At 39.9% G+C, this 24,873-nt stretch overlaps 1 protein-coding gene across 2 annotated transcripts in view; it reads left to right on the top strand.

The window, feature by feature from the left end:
* Positions 1–23,875, top strand: part of MTMR6 (myotubularin related protein 6) — a 28,684-nt gene extending 4,809 nt beyond the window's left edge. Inside the window, exons 2-14 of one of the 2 annotated variants that reach the window (XM_082601875.1) lie at positions 6,601–6,717; positions 8,462–8,624; positions 9,890–10,047; positions 10,263–10,391; positions 11,706–11,840; positions 13,987–14,119; positions 15,089–15,198; positions 15,609–15,734; positions 18,055–18,104; positions 18,622–18,822; positions 19,205–19,336; positions 19,424–19,550; positions 21,636–23,875. In XM_082601875.1, the coding sequence (XP_082458001.1) occupies positions 6,601–6,717; positions 8,462–8,624; positions 9,890–10,047; positions 10,263–10,391; positions 11,706–11,840; positions 13,987–14,119; positions 15,089–15,198; positions 15,609–15,734; positions 18,055–18,104; positions 18,622–18,822; positions 19,205–19,336; positions 19,424–19,550; positions 21,636–21,896 (1,842 nt within the window). In that variant the 3' untranslated portion in view covers positions 21,897–23,875. The other variant, XM_082601874.1, reaches the window with a different exon arrangement.
* Positions 23,876–24,873: the final 998 nt, after the last annotated feature.

Raw genomic sequence — 24,873 nt, 5'->3', positions numbered from 1 at the left:
TACTGAGTACAGTGCCCTGTGCTGTACAGCAGGTCCTTGTTGCTTATCTGTTTTACATATAGTAGTGTGTACATGTTAATCCCAAACTCCTAATCTATCCCTCCTGATGCTCTTTCTTTCTGACAGCTAATTCCTGGCACGATGTCAGTGCTCTGAGTGTGGGATAATGATTCCAGGAGTCCTAGGTGGATGCCTGGCTATCAGGAGGGACCACGCGGAGCCAGAGAGGCCTTGACAGGGCGTTTCCTGCTTCAGTGGCCTCGGCCTGTAGCTGTAGAGTGGGTACATATAGCTGGTGGTCACAGAACTTTGGGGGAGGCCATTGGTCCCTTCTGTCCCAGAGGCCCGCTTATCCCTCTTAGGGGCAGATAGGTATCTTGAATTTTCAGATTGTGATTCTGTGTATGTGTGATTCCCTGTGCTTTTCATTTCCAGCTTTGTAGTCAGCTGAAATGTGAACTTGCCGTAGAGACCATTAGGCCACCTTTTATTGCAGGCCCAGGGTTGGCCACAGTCCCCCTAAATGGCCCATAAAGTGATGTGCTGGCATTTCCTCAGGGCTAGTGATGACAGAGAGAGGGTGGGGAGAGGAGGGGGGAGAGAGACACGTGCTGCCTAAATATCTGACTGAAAACACTTCCAGAAAAACACTGGGAAAAATCTGTAGCGACATCTGTAAAGTACTTTCAGTTCCTCGGTGAAGGGGAGAAATAAGAAGCAGCAGTTGGTGTTGAGAAACTGGCTAAGTCTGTGGTTGGAAATTTGTATGCTGATGATTTTAGCAAAGAAAAAGATCCGATTTCTGTGTTTTTAATATTTATCTTAGGATTTTCAGCCAAGAACAGAATAATCTGTGTTTTCTCAGAACATCTTTTATATTCTCCAGAACTTTAAATAGTAAATAAATGTTTTTGAATAATTTCAGATTTATTATCTGTCACATCCATATAGAGGTTGCCATACGGAAGGAGAAATGCAATGATTTTCTGTTATATGGCCTTGATTTGAGTATGATCCTCCATTGACTAAGGTCATGAATAATCCTCAAATTATTAGTTGAGATAGACTCCCTTTCCCCTCACACTTACATTTCCTTTGATCCTCTATCCTAGCGAATGGCCACCAGTGACAAGCTAACATCTTAAGAAGCCCCTGTTTCTCCTTCTTTACTTCTCACGTCAGTTAGTTATTGTCCCCAGGTGGGCTTCCTCTTTATCCTCCAGGCCCATATCAGGTCTCTCCCAGGCACCCCTAGGTTATTTCATCAGCCTCTCACCTGGCTACAGCACTAGGAGACTCTTCCCAACGCAGCGTTCTCTCCATGTTGCCATTGGAAAGGTCTTCTTAAAACCCCCATCTGAGCACAGACTGCCGTGCTTACAATCCTCCACTCATGTCCTTTTACCTACCGCAGTTTCTCTACCTTAACAGGTGTTTCTTTTTCATCAGGTAAAATATTATGTCTCCCCTTTTACATTTTTCGTCCTGTATTGAGAATTCTGTGTTTTCTCTGGATTAGTCAAGAAAATTTTGTTGATCTTTGCTTTTGACACTTATGTTAGGAAAGCATAGATTTTTCTGCCAATAGAGCACATTAGAATAGTGTGTTTGCTTTTGAAGTCCATGTACCTCTTCCTTCCTTTCTCTGTTTGAACTTAACTGGGCAGTAGTTTAATACAGAGGACTGTCAGGGCTCGACTTAGCTTATCAGCTTACTAACAATAGTAATTTTTTAAACATCTATTTGAGCACTTTATTGCTTACTATCTGTCAAGCAGACTTGGGGTAAGGTCCCTGACATTTATTATCCAGCCTTTCTGCAGCCCTTGAGGTTGAGATTATTGTCCTTATTCTACAGATAAAGAAAATGAGACGCAGACAGATTGACCTCCAGTTGATAGCCAGTATATTTTTGGGCGAATTAGCAAACTCTCTTTCTGTATATTTATGTGCATCCTCTTCCCAGGTTCTTCAAAGATGTGTGTGGGGTGTGTGCATGCACACGGAACGCAGTGGTATATTTTAAATGGCCAAAGTTGTAAGAAGCTCTTTTAACAAATGGGAGGATGAGGCAAGCCAGAGCCTTAAATGTTTGGGGAGAGAGTGCAAAGATAGAGAAGGAACAGAACCTGACGTGAGTTAAGAGCAAGAGGGATTCATGTGGAGTTAACGTTAGAAGGAAGATCAGGTGCACGAGAACAATCTGGTGAGTTCCTTAAAAAGACAGATTCTTGGTCTCCGTGTCCTGAGACTATTCTGTGGAGTGAGGTGGGAGGTGGGATTTGTCCTTTTGTAAAGTTTCGGAGATGATTCAGATGCACAGCTAGGCTTTGAAACTTGTATGTTTAACCCAAATTAAAGCTCTAACCAAGGGAATTTCAGAAAATTTTGGATGTAGAAATTAGGAGGAATCAAGAAATAGGCTTAAAGCATTAGGAAGAGTATTATCAACCTGAATTTCCAATCTCGATAGACACCCAGCCAGAAAGAAGCATGTAATATTGTACAGCCCTAGAGGAGGAAATGAGGAGTGTGGTAGAGGGCTGAGAGTCCACACTTTTATTTTAAAAAAAAGGAACTGAACTGTAACTCTACACTCTGTTAGTCATTTGTATACTTGCTTTAGATTTGTTCGTTCATAAGTTACTGAATGGGTGTCTACCGTTCACCTACTTTGTAGGGAAAAGGTGGCAGAGAGACGTGAGGAACAGTATAATGTTATAAAGAACTCCATTTAATAAATGACTTGATGACTTCAGCAAGAGAGACCACTGGTAAATTTCGGGCACCTTCTGTTTCTCCCTGTGGGGAATTTCTCTGTGGCAGTCCACCCTGGTTCAACAAACATTTACTGTGTCCGGTGCTATGCTAGCCGTTAGGTATTCAGACACAAATAAGAGACAGTCCTTGCCCTGGAACATGTTACAGCCTTGGTGGGAGAGATGGACCCTTGAACAGATACTTTCATTATAATGTGGGAACACTTGAATAATGGTGGATGGGGCAGAATTTAAACATATTTAGGCCATGGGACGTCCCTGGTGGTCCAGTGGTTAGGACTCCTCGCTTCCACTCGGGGTGCAGGCTCGATCCCTGGTTGGGGAACTAAGAACTAAGACTCCTCATGATGCACGGCACAGCCAAAAAAAAAAAAAAAAAAAAAATATATATATATATATATATATATATATGTATATTCAGGCCATAAAATTGGTAGACGTTGTGATTCACTGAATGTTAGGGGTCAGGAAGTCATAGGGTGGATCTGAGGTTTCTAGCGTGGGTGGCTGGATGAGGATGGAGTAACATTAACTCAGTTCAGAAATGCAGCATTAGGGACACATCTGTGAGAGGGCAGGGGAAATCCGTTCCGTTCTCAGTATGCTTAACGTGCCCCTTAAGATGTCCAAGTAGAGCAGAATAGAGGGGTGGGAATCAGACCGATGACGTAGGGTTAGGACTGGGCTGTTGCACTCACCAGCTGATGCTAGTACATTTCCCTAACCTACCTCTCCGTTTCCGTGGGGATAGTAATAGTACTTACCACACGGGAGTTGGGAACATTAAAAAAAGTCACGTATGTTCATTTAAACACTTACTGTAGTACTGAGCATATGACAAGACCTCAGTACTACGTCAGGAATTCTTGTTGTGTGTGCAGCAGACAGTGTGAACTCAGGAGAGATCAGAGCTGGACATTCGGTTTTGGGAGTCGTTAACATACAGACTCCAACAGTGACAGTGGTTGAGGTTGCCTATAGAGAACGGAGCCCTGAAGAGTAGTAGTAGCAAGTAGGGGGTGGGCAAGAGAGGGTCAAGGTCCAAATGAAGAGGGTGTGGTTGTTTTGCGTGTAGAGAATCCTGTGTACACGGTTTTGTGCCTTGTAGAGAAATTATTATTATTTAAGGCTTGTGATTGGAGGACAAGAAATATTTATGATCTTTTTAAAATCCACAGATTTAAACCCTTCATGTGGACTTTTTTGTAAAAAACAAACTTACTGTTTAATTCCATGGTAATAAAATCAGCCCCCCCCCCCCGCCGGCCCGCCTTTGTAAACTGCTTGTCAGTACACTTTTTTCTCTTCTCTGGGGGTATCTGAAGTTCTGCAAGTGATGTTGGCACAGATTGTTTGCTTGAGTAGAGTTGATACCTTATGATAACCTTTATTTCCATATATATTCATCAGTTCTCTTTCCTCTAGAGCCGTTAACACTTTGTTTTAATTGCTGCAGGAAATAAGACAGGTGAGATATATATTTCTGGGGTCGCTGTTGGTTGGCCGGACTTTCCTTGCAGCCGAACCTCATACAGTTAACGAGTCAACAGTAGTTGATCCCATTGTTTTAACAGTGTTTCAGTTTTGATGAGAAGTATGTGGTATAATAAAGTTAGATTTTTATTTATGGGAGAAATGGTCCTGAGCAATGAAATAGATGTTGATTTCCAGTCTTCATTCAGGTTTGTAAGAAGGATGTTTTCCTGTTGTCTTAAAGGACAGTGTGTGATGATCTGACAGTTCTTGTCTCTCAAATCAGCTATCGGACTGGAGCTAGAATACATTAAGTTAGATCATGTCTAAGATTCCAGAGGAAGGTGTTAAAACTCAATTCATTGCCGTACCCATGCAGATAAAGTTTTGTATCAGAACCAGATATTTTAATTTTACATTTAAGTTTTAACTTATTTGAATGGGTACTGTTATAAGTAAAAAAAAAACTATGGCATTGAATATCTTGGAGGAGGAGCTGATTAGCCTTTTATTTTTTTATTTTTCTTTCTTTTAAATTTATTTATTATTTTAGCTGCATTGGGCCTTCATTGCTGCGTGCAGGCTTTCTCTAGTTGCGGTGAGCAGGGGCTACTCTGCATTGCAGTGTGCAGGCTTCTCATCGCCGTGGCTTCTCTTGTTGCGGAGCATGGGCTCCAGGCGCGCAGGCTTCAGTAGTTGTGGCACGCGGACTCAGTAGTTGTGGCTCACGGGCTCTAGAGCGCAAGCTCAGTAGTTGTGGTGCACGGGCTCAGTTGCTCCACGGCATGTGGGATCTTCCCGGACCAGGGATCGAACCCATGTCCCCTGCCTTGGCAAGTGGATTCTTAACCACTGCGCCACCAGGGAAGTCCCTGATTAGCCTTTTAAATGGTAGTTATTGATTATTTTGGAAATCATAATTTCATAATGGGGACTTTTTTTCTTCAGTTTTAGTAAGAGAAAAGAAAATATATATGAGGTAAAGGCATAGAATTAATGAGATAATGGTTAGCTATGTGGTTTTGAAAACACAAAATATAAAGAACCTGCTGCTATCTCTGTGGATTAATGTTTTTAAGTTGGTAATGGTTATTTTACTCCCCCCCCATAAGAATGAATAGTAATAAATACTGTCTTTTCAAAACAGTGGTCTCCTGCACATTCTTGGCCAACTCTAACCCCTCTCTTCGGTGGCACCCATGTGTGTGTGTGTGTGTGTGTGTGTGTGTGTGTGTGTGTTCGTGTGTGTCTGTGTATGTACTATCAATAAAGATGTACTATGTACTTCACTGCCTCAGCTGTAGAGGGCGAGGGAGCAACATGCAACATAATCTATGCAAGGGAGTCCAGAGCCAGGAAGAAATACAAAGCTGACATTAGTAATTAATTAATTAACTGAGAAGCCTTCCTGTTAAGAGACAGGACATCAGTGGGCCCTGAAGAATGCCTCTCACTTAGCTGAGCAGGAGAGACTGTTGGCAGGGAGAAAGGGGTGAGTCAAAGCACAGAGCTGGACACAGAACAGTATCCTGGGTGCAGAGGTGAGCAGAGTAAGTTGTAGGTTGCAACCTATTAACTGTTTCCTGATTGATTTTTTTCTGGTATTTCAGTTTCCTAACTCTAGATAATAACCTTATTTATTTCTTGACTTGCCAGCTTTAAATAAAAGATATTGATTCTTGGATACAAAAAACGTTTATGCTTATTTATACCATATCCTTGCTGTTCCCTTCCATATTTCTTTTTTTTAATAAATTCATTTACTTATTTATTTTATTTTTGGCTGTGTTGGGCCTTTGTTGCTGTGCGCAGGCTTTCTCTGGTTGCGGCGAGCGGGAGCTACTCTTCGTTGTGGTGCTCGGGCTTCTCATTGTGGTGGCTTCTCTTGTTGTGGAGCACGGGCTCTAGGCGCGTGGGCTCAGTAGTTGTGGCTCGCGGGCTCTAGAGTGCAGGCTCAGTAGTTGTAGCGTACGAGCTTAGTTGCTCCGTGGCATGTGGGATTTTCCCAGACCAGGGCTCAAACCCATGTCCCCTGCCTTGGTAGGCAGATTCTTAACCACTGAGCCACCAGGGAAGCCCATTCCCTTCCATATTTATGTTACCTTTTTTACAGAGTTCTTCTCTATTGGTTATATTTGTCACTGTAAATATTAATAATATTTATATTGTTGGTGGTTTATATATATGCTCCCCAAGATATGTGCAATTTAACTTTCAATCTTAAATAAACTTAGGTTTTTGAACAGAAGGAGAAAACATTTTGAAAATGTACATTTAAATGCTGGGATAACAGAAAAAGAATTTATACGACTTTTGAAATGAGAAATAACACCTTTCTCTTTTTCAGGTTGAGCAAGTGAAATTGCTTGACCGATTCAGTACGAGCAACAAGTCGTTAACAGGAACCCTGTATCTCACGGCTACACATCTGCTGTTTATAGACTCTCATCAGAAAGAAACCTGGGTAAGGAAGACCTCTGCTGTGCTGTTTACTGTAATTATATTATTGGACATGGTCTAGCTCATGTTTTATTTTGAATATGCACAAAAATTGTAATCGTTGGTTATCTGTCTCAAGCAAAAAATTTTCAAAGTCACGCGTTCACACCTACCCTCCTATTTTAATAAGACAGTGATGTCATGTGGAGTGGCATCCTTTCTCGGTGATGAATTTTAAGCAAAGGCCAGAAATAACACTAGAAGTTCCTGGGTGAAGAGGTAGGAGCACCGCAGTGCTGGTAAAGGAGCTTGGTGCATTGGAAGAGCCAAAGGAAGGCTGTTGTCACCAGAACGTAGGGATGTGGCAAGGGACCTGAAATGAGGCTAGGGAGGCGGGAAATAACATGACTAGATGGCTTTTTTATTGTTTATTTATTTACTTTTATTTTTATTTTATTTTCTTTAACATCTTTATTGGAGTATAATCGCTTTACAATGGTGTGTTAGTTTCTGCTGTATAACAAAGTGAATCAGCTACATGTATACATATATCCCCATATCTTCCCCCTCTTGCGTCTCCCTCCCACCCTCCCTATCCCACCCCTAGGTGGATTTTTTTAAATTGCTCTTTATTTTATTTTTATAAATAAAATTTTTAAAAAGCAATTAAAAGAGAGCCATCTAGTCATGTTATTTCCCACTTCCCTAGCCTCAAGTATTATTGACTTACAATGTTGTATTAATTTCTGCTGTACAGCAAAGTGACTCAGTTACACACATATATATTCTTTTTCGTATTCTTTTCCATTATGGTTTAGCCCAGGATATTGAATATAGTTCCCTGTGCTGTACAGTCGGACCTTGTTGTTTATGCGTCCTGTGTATAACAGTTTGCATCTGCTGACCCCAAACTCCGACTCCTTCCCTCCCCTTCCCCCTCCCCCTTGGCAACCACAGGTCTGTTCTCTATGTCTGTGAGTCTGTTTCTGATTTGTAGATATGTTGATTTGTATCACATTTTAGATTCTACATATAAGTGACATGTGATATATTTGTCTTTCTCTTTGTGACTTACTTTGCTTAGTATGATAATCTCTAGATCCGTCCATGTTGCTGCAGATGACATTACTTCATTCTTTTTATGGCTGGGTAATATTCCATTGTATATATGTACCACATCTTCTTTATCCATTCGTCTATCAATGGGCATTTAGGTTGCTTCCATGACCTGGCTGTTGTAAATAGTGCTGCGGTGAACATTGGGGTGCGTGTTACCTTTTTGAATTAGAGGTTTCATCTTTTCTGGGTATATGCCTAAGAGTGGGATTGCTGGATTGTATGATAACTATTTAATTGTTTTTTAATGGTCACTCCTCTGCCTTGTAGAAAATGGCTTAGAGAGGGTCAAGAGTAGGTGTGGAGAGAGCATTCAGGAGGCTCTTTACAGTAATTCAGGTGGGAAACAGTGGGGACATTGCAACTAGGGCCGTGACAGTGGAGATGGAGAGAAGGAGATGGTGCCGAGGTATTTAGGAGATGCCGTTCTCGGGGTCTGATGGTGTGTGGAACACGTGCAGCGATGGGGAGGTATCAGGGTGTGTTTCCGGCTTGGGCATTTGGTCATTTAAAAGTTTAAGTTTGAGTGTGCAGTGTATGACCTTTGAGGCTTTATTTGAAGAGGGCGTTTCTAACATTTATGCACTCTGGGAAGCGAGTAAGATACTTAGTGCTTGTTTATCATGATGGTCAAACGTTTTCTCATGCTGTAGATACTGCACCACCATATTGCCTTGGTGGAGAAACTAGCCCTCACGACTTCTGGATGCCCTCTTGTGATCCAGTGCAAGAACTTCCGGATTGTGCATTTCATTGTTCCCAGAGAAAGAGACTGCCACGATATTTACAACTCTTTGCTACAGCTGTCAAAACAAGGTACTGTTCTTCAGGACCAAAGCTTACTTGCTCAAATGAGATGGATTATCTAAGATACTTTAAAAATATCTCATTATTGTTGTTTTGTACTTTAAGTACTCTTAAGTCAAGGTCTTGTGCACTGTGTTCCAAAAAGTTTGGCCTAGAGATAATGAGAAACTTCTGATCTGAATTGTAAGAAGAAGGTTTAATAATAAGGAAAGAAAGGATAATAAGAAGGAAAGTGCTAAACGTTTGTAGTAGTACAGACTTGAAAAACCGTAGATTTATGTGGACGTCTTTAAAGTTGATAACCAGTAACACAGCTTTTTTTTTTTTTTTTTTAAGTGGTATCCCACACCTGAGAGCAATGACTTGGAAATTGATTCCTGAACGAGAAGTTAAGGATGGTCAGGCTCCTCTGGTAGCAGTGGGACTAGTACATTTAGTCTGAGGGAGTGGAGCCTGAGGGGCTGAGCAAAGGGAAGAGAGGGTGACCCCTGCTTTAGCAGAGGCGGCAGTGAGGGCGACACGGCCCTAGAGAGGAATCGCATCACTGCTTACGCCCCTGAGATCTTACGCCCCTACGCCGACGTGCTGGACTCCACAGCTGTCTCTGGAGGCAAAGCGCACCAGTTCCTGAATGTTCCTTTGTGCTGAACACCTGGGTCGCAGTGGTCTGGGAGCAGGTGCACGCTTACTCTGCTCCCGTAACCCTGGAAGCCTGTGCTGTTGGTCCCACCGTCCCCAGGGCAGCCCTTACAGCGGGGATGGTTCTGTGACTTTGGAGCTTGGCCTCGTTCAGAAGTGGGTGCTCTCTGGAGCTCTGAGCAGCCTTTGATGATTTTGGCCCACACTGTCCTGTTGGGGTGTATATGCAATCTCAGATTCTGTATGCCACCTCTAGCTTTCCATTAAAGCAGTGGGCTTCCATTTTACATCTCATTTGGGAAAAGTGGTGGGTGGGAAGGGTCTACTTGTATCTTTAAAATTTTACTTTTAAGAAAAGGAAATATTGCAGTAGAGTATTTAATGTATGAGTCTGTACTGTTTACTAGCTTTTGCTGATGGTGTAAATTGAATCTCAGATCAGTATGTGTGCCTTTAGGTATAATCATCTGCATCAAAGAACTGAGAAAATATTAAGTTCAAGTATGTTCAGGTATTAGCTATCTATTTGAAGATTTTTTTAAAATGGAGGGATAAAACTGAAAAATTTCTTTCATTTGTAGTGTATTAAGTCCTATAAATTGCATTTTGACATTCGTGTGTTTTGTATACCATAGCAAAATATGAAGATCTCTATGCATTCTCTTATAATCCCAAACAAAATGATTCAGAAAGGCTGCGAGGTTGGCAGCTCGTCGACCTCGCTGAAGAGTATAAGAGGATGGGCTTGCCGAATTCCAACTGGCAGCTGTCCGACGCCAACCGCGACTACAAGGTAAGGGGCTCAGAAAACGTTGTCACCTGTTGGAGGGGCTCAGAAAACATACTAGAGCGGGGAGGGTCAGAGACCGTCATGGCAGTGACTTATCTATGTACTGCCAAGCACTGTTCTTGCGTTTAATAAGTTTTAGTGGTTTTTAAAGGTGATTTTTAACCTCTTGGTTTTTGAACTATGAGTAGAATGGTTATGTTCTATTTGATTTTTTACAGATTTGTGAAACTTATCCCAGAGAACTTTATGTTCCCCGAATAGCAAGCAAACCGATCATTGTTGGTAGTTCCAAGTTCCGGAGCAAGGGAAGGTTCCCAGTTCTCTCCTACTATCATCAGAGTAAGGAGGTAGGAAGCTGTCTTTTGATTTTACAAATGGAGTGTAACCCCTCTTCAGATTGTGTCCAAAAGAACACTCATTTTTACATTTAGAGGTCATTGTTACAGTGTTGCCGATAGAGAAAGGCTAGCTTTTCCCTTGATTACATTTTTGAAATTTTAAAACAAAATTATCTGAAACACAAACTTTCATACTTGTGATCTTCCTCCCCTCCCTCTCATCCTTTCCTTCCTTCCTTCTAGTAGTGACGTGAAAATAACAGGATTTGTGGACAGATAGATTCTTCTTCCTTTCCCGTGGTTCTCTTTTGATCCTGCTTGTTTTGGGGGAAACCAGATAGTTTTGAAAAGCCAACTATTGAGAAAAGGGAGAGAGCCAAGGGTGTTTCAGGCTCGCATTTTAATAGTCAGCTCTTCAGATCAGAAGGATCTTTGCTGTATGAAGAGGTGGAGGAGGCTTTTCACTGAGATTCTGTAATTGGGCTTGCCTGTCCGGGTACAGTTTACCTTTGTGGTCTCCACAGAAGGCCAGGAGGTACTGCATATTTAATGCCTTATACGCATGGGATCCTCATATAACTTTATAAGGTAGTCTCTGGGTATTCCCTGTACCTTTCAAATGGGGAAGCTGTGGTTCAGAGAGGGTGAATCATTTTCCTGTCCTCACAGCTGGTAACTTGAGGGATGGATGCCAGTTCTGACTCCCAGTCTTTTGTGGCCTGATTTTTTACCTTGAGAGGGTTTTAGAATTTTCTTTTCCCCCAGTGTCCTGAAATTTCACAGTGATTTCAGGCCTTGGCATGTTGTTTTAAATTCTACGTGGAAACTCAGGACTCAGTTTTGGGAAATTGCCCCTCTATTTCTTTGGTTGCTTCCTCTCTTGTGTTAATTTTCTTTGTACTTTTGTGTGTGTATGTGGACAAGTGGGCTTCCTAGCATAAACTTGCTATGCTAGGAAGTTAATACCCTCTAAATTCTCTCCTCTTTATCTCATTCTAGAAGATTCCCTCAACCATTACCCTCTAAATTCTCTCCTCTTTATCTCATTCTAAAAGATTCCCTCAACCATATCTCCAATCCATCTCCCGGCTCCTTTATTTTTGCTATAGCATTTTTTGTTGTTTTTTTGTTTTTGTTTTGCTTTCTGTTTTTGTTTTGGTTTTGGTTTTTTGGCTGTGCTGTGAGGCATGCGGGATCTTAGTTCCCTGACTTTTAAATAGATGGCACATTTAATTTTAACTGTGGGTTTTTTCCTTTAAGCATGTCTTTGAGGCATGTTTTAGACATCTGTGGATAATCTATTTCTTCCCTTTTTAAAACTAGGCTGCCATTTGTCGATGTAGTCAACCGCTTTCAGGATTCAGTGCCCGGTGCCTGGAGGACGAACACTTGCTTCAGGCCATCAGCAAAGCCAACCCAGCCAACCGCTACATGTATGTCATGGACACCAGGCCCAGAGTATGTGTCTTAAGTCTAGAATGGTCTGCCAGTTCACTTGTCTCTGCTAATTCAGTTAGAGGGAACTGATCACTTCGTCCATGTTTAGCATATCTGAATCCTAGTTGTAAGTTAACCGAGGCTAATGATACTAAGGAAATCAATCTTTTAAAGGATACCAACTTAGGAGACCAATTTCCCAATAACCCAGGTGGTGATTTCTTATGTCTTCTGATATATATACAAATTTAGGAAACCTGAATTTTCTATTGGGAGCTCTAGATGATACATAAGCCTTATGTTATTGTGAAGAAATACTGAATAGTATGTGTTGTGAAAAATAGAAATTCTTATTACTTTTTCTGGTGGAATTTTTAATTGGCAAAACGCTGTTAAAATAATGGACTGTAATTTGGAATATTCAAGAAAATAAGGAAAATAGATAGTGAGCTAACTTAGGAAATATTGAACTAGGGAATTATAAATAGTGAACAGTAAATAGTTGTTCTGTTAGGTATCTATAATGTCAGGATAAATTTTTATCATTGGAACGAATGTTAGAATCCCTTTTTCTTTTTGTAAACATAGTTAAACAACCAATTTATGTAAGATACTGAAACTAAAGTAATTAAAATCCTCAATGGTAATAGCTAACATTACTTTTAATTTTTATTATAGCATCGCATGCAGAGCTGGTGGGCTACACAAAAGGACATTGGCAGAATTATAGTGAGAATTTCTTCAAAAATCTGGAATGTTGAGAAAATAAGAGAAAGCGATGGGAAAAAGCGAGTGAGCGATACAGAACACAATTTTAGGCAGCTTTGTTGAAAGGAATGGTAGTTGTTTTTAGAAGTAATTCTCATCATTATGCAATTTCACAAAAGATAATGGAGAAAACAGAAGATAAGATTAATCTGCATAAATTAAGAAGTATTAAAAATTAGACATTGATAATTTGATATTCTTTTGTTTTAAAAAAAGACTTTCTTAGAATTCAAGGGTGTTGGTGATTCCTCTTGTAAGAAAAATTTTAGTTTACTTCCTTGTATAATCTGGGTGGGTTAATTGCTTAGAACTATTTTTAGGTAATACTAGCTATAAAAAGGTGATTGTAATGTAAGACTTTCTGAACATGAGGTCTGAGGGTGATTTGTTTCTCAGGCCCTCATATCTCTTACTTAAATAATTGACTCCTACACAGAAAATAGATCTTTCTTTGATGGGTTCGTTTTACTAGTTAAACTGAAGTGGTAATAATGTGGAAGCATTTAAACACCTAACTTTTGCCTTAGCCATCACAGGTGCTGAATGGCCCGTGAGTCAGTAGACACAATTTAACTATTCTTCTTACCAACCTGGGCCCCAATCCACTGCATGAAAAGCAACTTTTTCTTCCAACTTAGGTTCTGTTTCATCCAAGTTCAAAAGACTATTTAGCAAATTATCATGACGTACCATATGAAATCCTAGTCTGAAAGAATTAAACATGCCAAATCTTAACCTCTGATAGCATTTGATCTAATAGACCAAAGACCGTGGGCCTATAGGCAGTCTTCTCTCCCTAGAAACTGGGCTATTTTTGACCAAATTCTTGGAGATGTATCAGGCTAGCTCATCATATGCTGTGTCGTATAGGGTGTGGGCTTCCAGTAACCTTGAATATGGAGGACCTGGAACAATCTGATGCATGTTTCAGATGTGATTTTTCAGGGTCCCTGTGGCTTTCTGAATGATTAAGTGCTCTAGGCTTGTTCTGAAGTGAATCTTGTAAGTTCATTCTGTAAAAACTCCCCAGCTCTGCTCAACACTGAATCATATAGGGTCTGGACAGGAGACATTTCTTTCTTCTTTTAAATTTTAAAATATTACAAACATATGGAAAACTGACTAAATACATACGTGAATTAGTTTCATGAATTATATGTGGGGAACTTCTTATCTGATTCTTATATAGCAATCATTTTGTTATTTTATAGGATCCTTCTGTACTATGAATAACATATGACAGTTTTCACTTATTAAAAAATGGTAGTATATTCAGTTTTGATGAGTTCCTTTAAACTCTGCTAGCTAAATTGTGGTTTATTTAGTGTTTTCATGATATTTTGGTAAACTAAAAGATAAAAGCAATTTGTCTCTAAATTTCTAAAATTTAAAATTTTAGCTGAATGCAATGGCCAACAGAGCAGCTGGAAAAGGTTATGAAAATGAAGACAACTATTCTAATATTAGATTTCAGTTTGTTGGAATTGAAAATATTCATGTCATGCGGTCCAGCCTTCAGAAATTATTGGAAGGTACGATTGTTGCTTACCTTCTAGGCAGCTTTGTCCCACAGAAATGTAATGCTAGTCACATTATAAAATTTAAAATTATATAATTAAAAATTGTCTAGTAGTCACATTCAGAAGAGTAAAAAACAGTTGAAATTAATTTTAATAATATACTTAACCTAATGTATTAAAAACATGCTAACATGTAATCAGTATAAAAAATTAGTAATGATATATTTTGCTTCTTTTCCTTTAAATCCTAGAAATTGGCTAGTGTGTCTCTTATACTTACATCTTACTGTGGACTACCCACATTTCAAGTGTTTAATAGCTGTATTTCAGTAGCGGCTACTATATTTATTAGACAGTATAATTCTACTGGTTTTACAAAAAATTGCTATTGTTAGATATTCTTGATTAGTCAGTACAGTGAAGATTAATTTGTGACAGTGTTCCATTTAAATATTAAGCTATCTTTCCAGTCTTGGTGTGGAATTTAAAAAACTGAAATCTCAGACTTTTTTTTTTTTTTTTGCGGTACGCGGGCCTCTCACTGTTGTGGCCTCTCCCATTGCGGAGCACAGGCTGCGGACGCACAGGCTCAGCGGCCATGGCTCACGGGCCCAGCCGCTCCGCAGCATGTGGGATCTTCCCAGACCGGGGCACGAACCCGTGTCCCCTGCATCGGCAGGCGGACTCTCAACCACTGCGCCACCAGGGAAGCCCCTCAGACTATTTTTAATTACACATTTGTGTTGAAAATTTTTTTAAAAAGGGTATTGGAGCAATTTTTTTTTTTTTAAGCACGAGGAGTGACAGAGAAATGTACCTAAAACTCCATTATTGAGCTTTTAATAGCACGTGTTCATGTATAGAGTCTTGCCTGTTTATTTTGTCCTCTTGTCTTCTTCCCCACCTCGCTCCCCTCGGGGTCTCTTGAATAGAAGTGGGCACTCAAGCTCCTTTCTAACTGAAATGTCTTTCCCCTTGCAGTCAACGGTACCAAAGGGCTTTCCGTCAGTGATTTCTACTCGGGTCTGGAGAACGCAGGTTGGCTGCGCCATATCAAAGCCGTTATGGACGCTGCAATCTTCTTAGCCAAAGTAACCCTTCTTCACTCATGTTTGATCTGGGCTTTCACTGGTCGGGAAGGAATGGATTTATTCTGTTGGGTGCTGGTATCCTTTCCTGCCAGATAACTTTTATTATGTTTTACCTCTTTAATGAGGTTCACTTTAATTTTAACTTTGAAAATATCATGTAGCACTTAATGTAGGAACTTCAAAAGAAATTCCCCGACACATTGAAACAGCATGTTTGTCTGTGCTTTTTGTTCGTTCGCTTTGTGTTTTGTCCGGTTCCTTGGAGATTATGCTATGACAACATAATCATTGCAATCCTAGCTCTTCTTTATAACGCAATACCTGCTACTTTGGTTTTTGAGTAAATAGCACTTACTGATTTACCTAAAATGGATTTTGCTAGAATCGAAGTATGTGGTCTTTCTTTTCAGGCGATAATGGTTGAAAACGCAAGTGTGTTGGTACATTGCTCTGATGGCTGGGACCGGACTTCCCAGGTCTGTTCCCTGGGCTCTCTCTTGTTGGATCCCTACTACAGGACAATCAGAGGATTCATGGTAAGGGCTTGTTTGGCCAGACCACTGGTCTCAAATAGGAGTGATTTTGTCCCCCCCAGGAGTCATCTTGATTGTTACAGCTAAAGGAAAGGGTGTACCTGGGATCCAGCTGGTGGAGGCCAGCTGCTAATAACCTATAACTCACAGGACGGTCCCTACAACAGAGGATTACCTGGCCCCAAATGTCAGTACTGCTGAGGTTGAGAAACTCTGAGTTAGATTAATTTCCACTTGTGCCATCTCTTTGACAAAAAGTTTTAGATTAAAAGGTTTTTCCCCCCGTAAAATGTTGCAATAGAAATATTCAGTATTTCTCCCTGATTTTTAACCTAACAAATGTAAATAATGTAGTAAGACAGGACATAGATAAGAGTACTTATAAATTATATTCTAGAGGAAACTTTCTATTTAAAACACCTTCACTTGTTAATTGTAACTACACTTTAGGGAGCATGTTTTAAATCTGAAGATGAAATTTCTAGTTGAGCAGATTTCCTGCTTTGTGGCGCTAAAGCCCCGGCTCCTAGGTTTTGTGTGCTTTTTAATGCATGAGCATGATCAGATTAACTCCTGTTTTCACAATTTATGTTTTAACTCAGGGCAGGTGAAATAAATGAAGAGCTGGTAGGCAGTTTTTATTAGTTTAGAATTATGAAACACAGTGCTGTCTTAAAGCAGGGGAAGGTTTAACACAGCCAGACCCCTTTCAGAACCATTGTTTTCGTGGTGCCAGCATGTTGCATCTGGGACAGGTCAAATGCAAGGGCTTCTAATAAAGTAAGGTTCCGCTTGCCTTGAGCGTGTGAGATAGGGGTGTTTCCTTGGCCATGTTTGGCTTTCACTGTCCGGCGGGCGTCCAGATGAAAGCGTGCAGTAAGTGACCGGCGACCGTGTGGGAGCCTCGCAGCCTAGAGGAACGGTGAGGACTAAAGTGTGGCTCCTGCAGGCAACTACAGCCGGCGGGTAATGGGTAGGGTGCAGGCTGTGTGAGGGGTGAGGCTGGCACAGAAGAACGGGGTGGGCTAGGGCCCGAGGAGGAGAAGTCTGGCAGGCAACTGGACGTCCCCCTGCTGGGGGGTGAGAGCCAGCAACAGGCTTCAAACGCGGGAAACGGGAACATGCTCAGAGCTCATCTTTTTAAAAAGATGGTGTCTGGAAGGCAGAGGGGTGGGAATGGAGGCTAGGAGACCCGCATAGAAGCCGTTAGGATGACTTAGGAGAGAAAAGAGGGCCAGAACTAAGGCAGTGCCCCGCAGATGGAGGAGTGGGCGACGGGCCCCTCCAGGGAGGGCGAGACAGCGGAGTAAGAGTTGTTCACAGACTGGGTGTAGGTGGAGGAGAAGAGGCCTCTTCTCGGATTGCTTCCAGGCTCTGCGCACAGTTGCCAGGATGGACCGTGCTGAGAGAAGCGGCGGAGTGAGTTGAGTGAGAACGGTGTTGAGTTACGTTTCAGACGTGGGTGTGTGGCAGGATGGCACAGGGCCCACGGTAGAAGCCGAGGCTGCACCCCAGACCACGTGCCCGAGGTTGCCGGGTGTGGGAGTGGGGAAGCTGGGGTCTGAGCCCGTGCACTGTGACTCCAGAATCTGCGTCTTTACCCACACGTGCCATGACCTTCTGGAGAGATTCAAGACAAAGTCAGAGGAGCTAAAAGTGGCAATTTTGACATTGGAAAGAATGTACTTGGTGATTATATAACGAAATTAGAAAGTATAGTAAATACTAAGAAGATAATGTTTTTTAGATTAGACCAAAAATAATTAGAAACCTATTATTTCAGTAGAGTTGTAACAGGAAAGAGTGCACTCAGGAGGTTGCATATCAACATTTGAATTTGAATATTAACTTTTCATTGGTTTCTTTACCATCCTTTTTTTTTTAAAGTATTACAGAAGTAACGTACAAGTAAGCCAAAAGGTTTAAACATCCACCCCAGTTTGACACCCAGTAACCACTGGTAACCTTCTGATTTTCATTTTCCTAACCTTTTTTCTGTGCATATATCATCATACATACAAAAAATGTAAATGCAATAGTGTTTTATAACATGCGCTTTTCACTTAAAATGTAATGAATGCAACTGAAGTAAATTTAAGTCACAAGACTACCGTATTTCTTTTTATGTATAATTTTCACTCCTTGTTAAGCCAGCCTCTAACCCAGGTTCTTGCTGTCTTTTGCCTGTAATTTAAAAAATTTCATTTTGTTTGCCACCATATATTAAAAGTGTAAATGCTGTTTTTAAGATAATAGGATTTAATCCATTCTAAACAAAAAAAGAATTGTGGTTACAAAATGGATTTTACTTTTTCTCATTAAGGTTTTAATAGAAAAAGATTGGATCTCCTTTGGACATAAATATTCGGAGAGGTGAGTCACAGTTATACATTTAGGTACTTTGTAAAGTTAGTAGAACTAATTTAGAGTACCTGAATGTTCCTGTTCTTCATGAACTCCCATGTCTGATGGGAGGTGAGAGTGGTGTTTTTTTGCATGAAGACCGATTTAACTCTTTTTCTGTCATTTTTTTCAAGTCTGATACTTTTGTTAATTTTCATAGCAGTTTATTACCTTCCTTTTTGTGTGCATTGTAGTAGTTAGAATGTAACAGACCTGTTAAAATTGTGGTTGCAAAACTCATAGGTGTAAATTGTTTCAATAAAAACATGACAGTTTTTTTTTTTAATTCCAATGTAACAATGTTTTAGGGTTTTGGGGGGGGGATATGTATTTAAATTTAACAATACCCAAACAGTTGACCTCTTTCAGTGGCATTTTCAAAAGCTTGTACTTTCTGGGGGGGGATATATATTTAAATTTAACAATACCCAAACAGTTGACCTCTTTCAGTGGCATTTTCAAAAGCTTGTACTTTCTGGGGGGTTAGGTGTGGCCATTTGGATGGTGACCCAAAGGAAGTTTCACCGGTGTTTACTCAGTTCTTGGAATGTGTGTGGCATTTGACTGAACAGTTTCCACAAGCCTTCGAATTCAATGAAGCGTTTCTTCTTCAGATCCATGAACATATTCATTCATGCCAATTTGGAAACTTTATTGGAAATTGTCAGAAGGAAAGAGAAGAACTCAAGTAAGACAGTTGATTGAGATGGGCTTTCTTCTTTCCTATTTAGCTGAGGTCTAACATAAATCATAGTTGAACTTAAACTATCTTGACAGTATGATATAGAACTGAGTCTTATTGTAAAGATTTTATTGTCTGTTTTTCTGAAGCTGAGTATGCTCTGAGTACCCCTCACACTCTCGGGTTAATAGTTAAAATTTGTTTTGAAGTGTAGCATACATACAGAAAAGTATGTACAGTGTAAGTGTGAAGAATTCAGAGGTGAGGCTAGACTGTGAATAGAAGTAAAAACTAAAACTTAAATCTACATGGGAAGTGATTGCCTGCTTTATAAAAGTGAGCATTAGCATCTCTGGGAAAGATCTTCATGTTTTTCTCATCACATTAGGTTAAAGGAGAAGACTTACTCCCTGTGGCCGTTCCTTTTGGATGACCAGAAGAAGTACTTCAATCCTCTCTACAGTTCTGCATCTCAGAAATTGGCAGTTTTGGAGCCAAATACAGTATCTTTCAATTTTAAGTAAGCTGGCATTATTGAAGTATTTATACTCAATTTTTCTCCAACACAATTTATTGAAGTATTTTTTGGTCTTTTTTTGTCATAAAGGTTTTGGAGAAACATGTACCACCAATTTGATCGAACATTGCATCCTAGACAGTCTGTGTTTAATATAATTATGAATATGAATGAGCAAAATAAGCAGTTACAGAAAGATGTCAAAGACTTAGAATCTGTAAGTATTCTGAAGTATCTAATGTAATATATTTGGAATATTAAATGAGTTTATTTCCTTACTTGTGCTCTCAGTGTAAATGTAGTATACATATCAATAGAAATCTTGTAAGTACTCATGGTTGCTTCAAAATCAGGTCTCCTCTGCTTTGGATAGGTCAGTTTAAATCGCTTTCTCTGAATTTTAAAATATATTGAACTATTTGCAGTATAATATAGAGAGAAATAGAGATATAATATCAGGGTATTCACCACCTAGCTTTGTGAGGTTTTAAGATTTACGGTATTTGATTCAGACCTTTCATGTTTCTGCTCTAAGGGAAGACACATTATCGGTCTATTTGCAGACCCTGTGAGCCCTACTGAGTCTTCCCCACCACACTTGCTGCACTGAATCTGGTGTTAGTCATCACTGTGCATATTTTGATACTTCCTCTGTATATGTTTATGTCCACAAATAATTTATAATGTTGTTGCATATGATTTGAAATATTAGCTTTGTTATATATTGAAAAAATACAAAAGAAAGTAGTTATGTATAAGACGTAAAGGGCAACAAACAACACGAATGCCCAGGTACGCTTCACTCTGCTTAAGAAACCACGTTGTAAAACTATACAAAGGCTGTCACACTGTCATGCTTCACTTTGCTCTACATTGTTTTGAAATTTATCCACGTTGATACACGTAGCTTTAATTCATCTGTTTTATCAGTAACTACTGTATCGTATTCTCTTGTGTGACTGTATCACAGTCCCTCAATTCAGCTATGCTAGACCTTTCAGTTATTTGCAGCGGATTTCCATGATGAGTGAAGTTGAATGACTTTTCATGCTTTTTGGCCACTTGGCTTTTCCCTTTCTGTGAATGGCCTATTCAAACCATTATTCTGTTAGCAGATTTGCCTTTTTCTTACTGATTTATGAGAATTCTTTATATACCACACACTAATTCTTATTTAGTTAAATGTATCACCAATGGCTTTGTCCAGTCTTTTCTTGTCTTTTCCATTTTCTTTATGGTATGTTTCACATAGTTACTGTGAATTTTAATATAGTCAAATTGATCAGTCTTTATGTTTTATGCCTTTTTTTTTTTTTTTTTTTTTGTGGTACGCGGGCCTCTCACTGTTGTGGCCTCTCCCATTGTGGAGCACTGGCTCCGGACTCACAGGCACAGTGGCCATGGCTCACGGGCCCAGCCGCTCTGCGGCATGTGGAATCTTCCCGGACCGGGGCACGAACCCGTGTCCCCTGCATTGGCAGGCAGACTCTCAACCACTGCGCCACCAAGGAAGCCCTATGCCTTTTTGTATATCTTGTTTAAGAAATCCTTCTCCACCCTAAGACGTTTCTTTACCATTATATGTAACAAAAAGGATCAGTAAGTACATGTTTTAAAGAATCCTGGCCAATTGTTATAACTCAGTGAAACTGTCCTGTCTGCCTCTCAGACAGGAGTGTTGCTGGTCACCTCTCAGATAAGGAGGTCATGACAGCCTGAGTGACCTGTAGGAGAGGCAAGCCCAAGATATAGACGGTACAAGAAGGTTGTCTGGAGATCAGTCAAAGGATCTGGAGAGTGTGGAACTCTGCCAAAGAATCCTTTTAAAATCTGTTAAAATCAAAAAAATTCTGTTGTATTCTATAGCCTGTTGTGCTCACCTACCAAACCATTGTAGGAAAACCACATAAGAAAGCTCTTCAGGCCGTCACACCTTCAACTAAATGAGTGTGTTTGTTACATTATATAGCTGTGTTTTCAGGGTGACTGTCTCACATATATATTTCTTTCATTATAAAATGTTTACTTTTTAAATTTTCTAGGAAATGTATGTGCTTTTCAAATATGAAGTCCTAGTGATCATCTTCTGTCAAATATGTTTTCCATCACAAAAGTTGTAAACAATTGGGATTCTCAACCATGTCTCACCTACACTAGATTTTAATTTTTTGAGATTTAATTTTGCATCGTACATAAAGAGAACATTTGCAAAAGCTCGATTTTTGTCTACTTTCATCTAACATATATTGAACATGTAGCGTGTACAGTTTGTAATTTTTTTCAAATTTGGATTTGTTTCTAGCAAATTAAGCAACATAAAAATAAGCAGACAGATGGAGTTCTCACCAAGGAATTGTTAAATTCAGTTCGTCCTGAATCACCTGCCCTCAAAACCTCCTTGAATCTCAAGGAGCAGACTCTGCTGCCCGTGAATAATGCTCTCCGAACTATAGAGGGCAGCAACCCCGCAGATAACCGCTACAGCGAGTACGCGGACGAGTTTTCCAAAGCGGAGCCTGCTGTGGTCAGCTCAGAGTATGGCGTGGCCAGAATGACGTGTTAGACTCAGAGAGAGTTTTCTGGCTGCCTGCGGTGCGAGAAGTGGATTATTGTGAGGATGGTCTGTGTGCGTGACCCAAGGAATTTGCCTGATGATGATCTTAGAGTTTACCAGTAGGTTGATAGTTGAAGTCAGGATGCTAACTGCTCTTGTGAGAGAAGGCAGTTTAGCTGCATTTCTAGCAAGAAATGAATGACCTTCAGCTCTTTAAGAAGCACGTGGTACTGGCCAGTTTACTCCAGAGCCAGTTTGTACTGTACACTAGTGACCTGACATGTCTATGATTTACATGTTAATTACAGCCAAATAGGAATAGCCTTCCATAAGTATAATTTGATTGCCAGAAAACAAAACTGACAAAGTGGTCCCTTACTTAACAATTGACATGGCATGTACTTTCAATTATGTAACTGTGTAACTATGAATATTTGCAAATTTTGCCTATTAGTGGTGTTTATTGTCGAAGTGCCATGAAAAATATTTCTAAGAAAGCCTTAAAGTCTCAGTTTATTCATTACATTACTCTTCAGTTTTAGAGCCTAGAGCAAGATGGTTGGTTCTGTGTTTCCCTTGGTCAGTCTGGTTGTATTTGTGAGCAGCTGCTCTGGTCCCCGCAGGAGCTGCATGCTGCAGTACCACTGTGGAAACAAAACGGTGGTCGAAGGGCACCGCCAAGCTCAGGTTTGGCTGGTCCCACGGTCATGGTCAAAATAACGAAACTGATGGTTTTGTTCTGGTTACAATTTGTTGAGTGCTACGTTTGATGACTTATTATTTACAACTTACATTGTTGATTTCTTGCATATGTGTAAGCACATTTGACTGTCTTTTATGAATGGATTACTGCATCCTGTTGATCCTTATTTTGGGGTGGGCTTTATTCCTTTGATAACTATGTAAGTTTACGAAGCTAAAGCTCTAAACTGTTCTTAGAAACAATGAATAGTACATATATGTATATTTTTAAACTGTTTTATCTCTCAATGAATTGTTCTTCCTAGAATAAACTTTCAATTTACCCAAGAATTTTGGGGTTAAAAAAAGGGAATACGGATAGTTTAGATTTTGCTTGGTTGCATGAATTTTTCTCTGTGAAACATTTTTTTCTTCTCTGTTAACATAGAAGAAAAAAAGGAAGATTAAGGATAGCCTAATACAAAGTTAATGTTTAACAAAAACTTAAATGCTAGGAAGAGTTTCATTTTGCCACATTATTGATAACTTTATTCTCTGTACTAGTACATATTATTAAAGCACCAAAAAAAAAAAAATAGAAAAGAAAGAAAGAAAATGACTTTCAGTTGACGGTATCATCCAGCTGGCTTTAAAATGGACAATTTAACATGGGTGGCACAAGATATGATTCAAGGGTACTAGGAAATCTGCATAGGATCCCTTATGCTTCTTTTTATTACACCTACATCTGTTATATTAATTTTGAACATAAATAATTTTTCAAATGGAAAAAAAGGCTTTGTTGTATGAGCTTATCCTATTTATTTTTCCAATGCTTTTCTGTAATGCATTATGTAATAAGAAAAAGACTTCTTTTTAAACAGTGACGGAAATGCACTATAAAATAGAGTTTGTGATTTAGCCACTTCTATTTCCATATTTAAGCACTGGGACGAGAAACTTAAGCCTTGTGACCACAAAGGGAAGTTATTGTGCCTTGTTACTTGGTTCCAGTTTCTGATTGTGGTTTTAGCATCTTCCACGGCAAACTTCTTACATTCAACTCTTTGGTTTATTATCTTAATCTTCAGTTTGAGGCATATATATGTGTGTGTTTATATGCTTACACATGGGCTGAGAAATCAGCTAACATCCTAAGTGACCTACAGGGTATATGTTGGCAAAAAGTGGGTTGTGTATATGTCTTATAAGATTGCATTTGTGTTCGGTGTGTTTGGGATTGTATAGCATGTACATTATTACATACATTGTTTAAAGGTCATTAAATGTTCATGTTTTACATTGAATTATTATTATTATTATTATTATTATTTGAAAAAACAAATGGGATCCAGTTGTGGTGGGGGTTTTTCTCCCTCACATAGGCAAATGGACCTGCACATGACACCAGTCATCACAGTATACGGTTTGAGCAGTTAATTTTTCAAAAGGGGACGTTGATAAATAATCACTATTATATACAGAAGTAATTACCAAAATATTTAAAAGAAGCATAGTGCGCTAAAAGGTTCAGCAGATGTAGTTGATAATGTCACTACATTTTCTGTGTGATCCTGTCACTTCCTGCTGTCATATCAGTATTTTATTGTGTCCTTCTCAACTTGTTGATAGAAGGTGGTATCCAACGAATTTGTACACTTAAGGTGCAGTGTCTCTCCAGAGACAGGCCTGGATATGATCAGGAACAGGAAGTTGCCTGGCAGAGAAGAGTGTGACTTTCTATGGGGGTTTATTTGAACAAGTTGGTTAGGCTAGAAGTAGCTTGGGGAATCGTGGCTAAATGAAGATGGCTGCAAGACCTCTTTTTTTTAAAATTTATTTGGTGGGGTGGCAGGGTAGGGGGTAGTGTCAGGTTAGCATCTTTTTTTAAAGATCATTGTTTTGGGGGCAGTTTTAGGTTCACAGCAAAATGGGAGGGGAGGTGCAGAGATTTCCTTGTATACCCCTGCCCCACACACGCATAGCTTCCCCCATGATTAACATCACCCACCAGATGGTACATTTGTTCAAATCAGTGGACCTATACTGACACATCAGAATCACGCAAAGTCCATAGTTTACCTTAGGGTTCACTCTTGGTGGTGTATATTCTGTGGGTTTGGACAAACGTGTAACGACCCTTACGTATCGTACCGAGTATTTTCACTGCCCTAAAAGTCCTCTGTGCTCCACCATCCTTCCCCTTCCCCCACCCCTTGGCAACCACCGATCTTTTCACTGCCTCCATAGTTTTACCATTTCCAGAAGGTTATACAGCAGGAATCATACAGTAAGTAACCTCTCA

This window comes from Mesoplodon mirus, assembly GCF_964341445.2.
Source record: "Mesoplodon mirus genome assembly, chromosome: 17".
Lineage (NCBI taxonomy): Eukaryota > Metazoa > Chordata > Mammalia > Artiodactyla > Ziphiidae > Mesoplodon > Mesoplodon mirus.
Note: the sequence above shows the minus strand (reverse complement) of the source record. Positions and strands in the feature narration are given on the sequence as shown.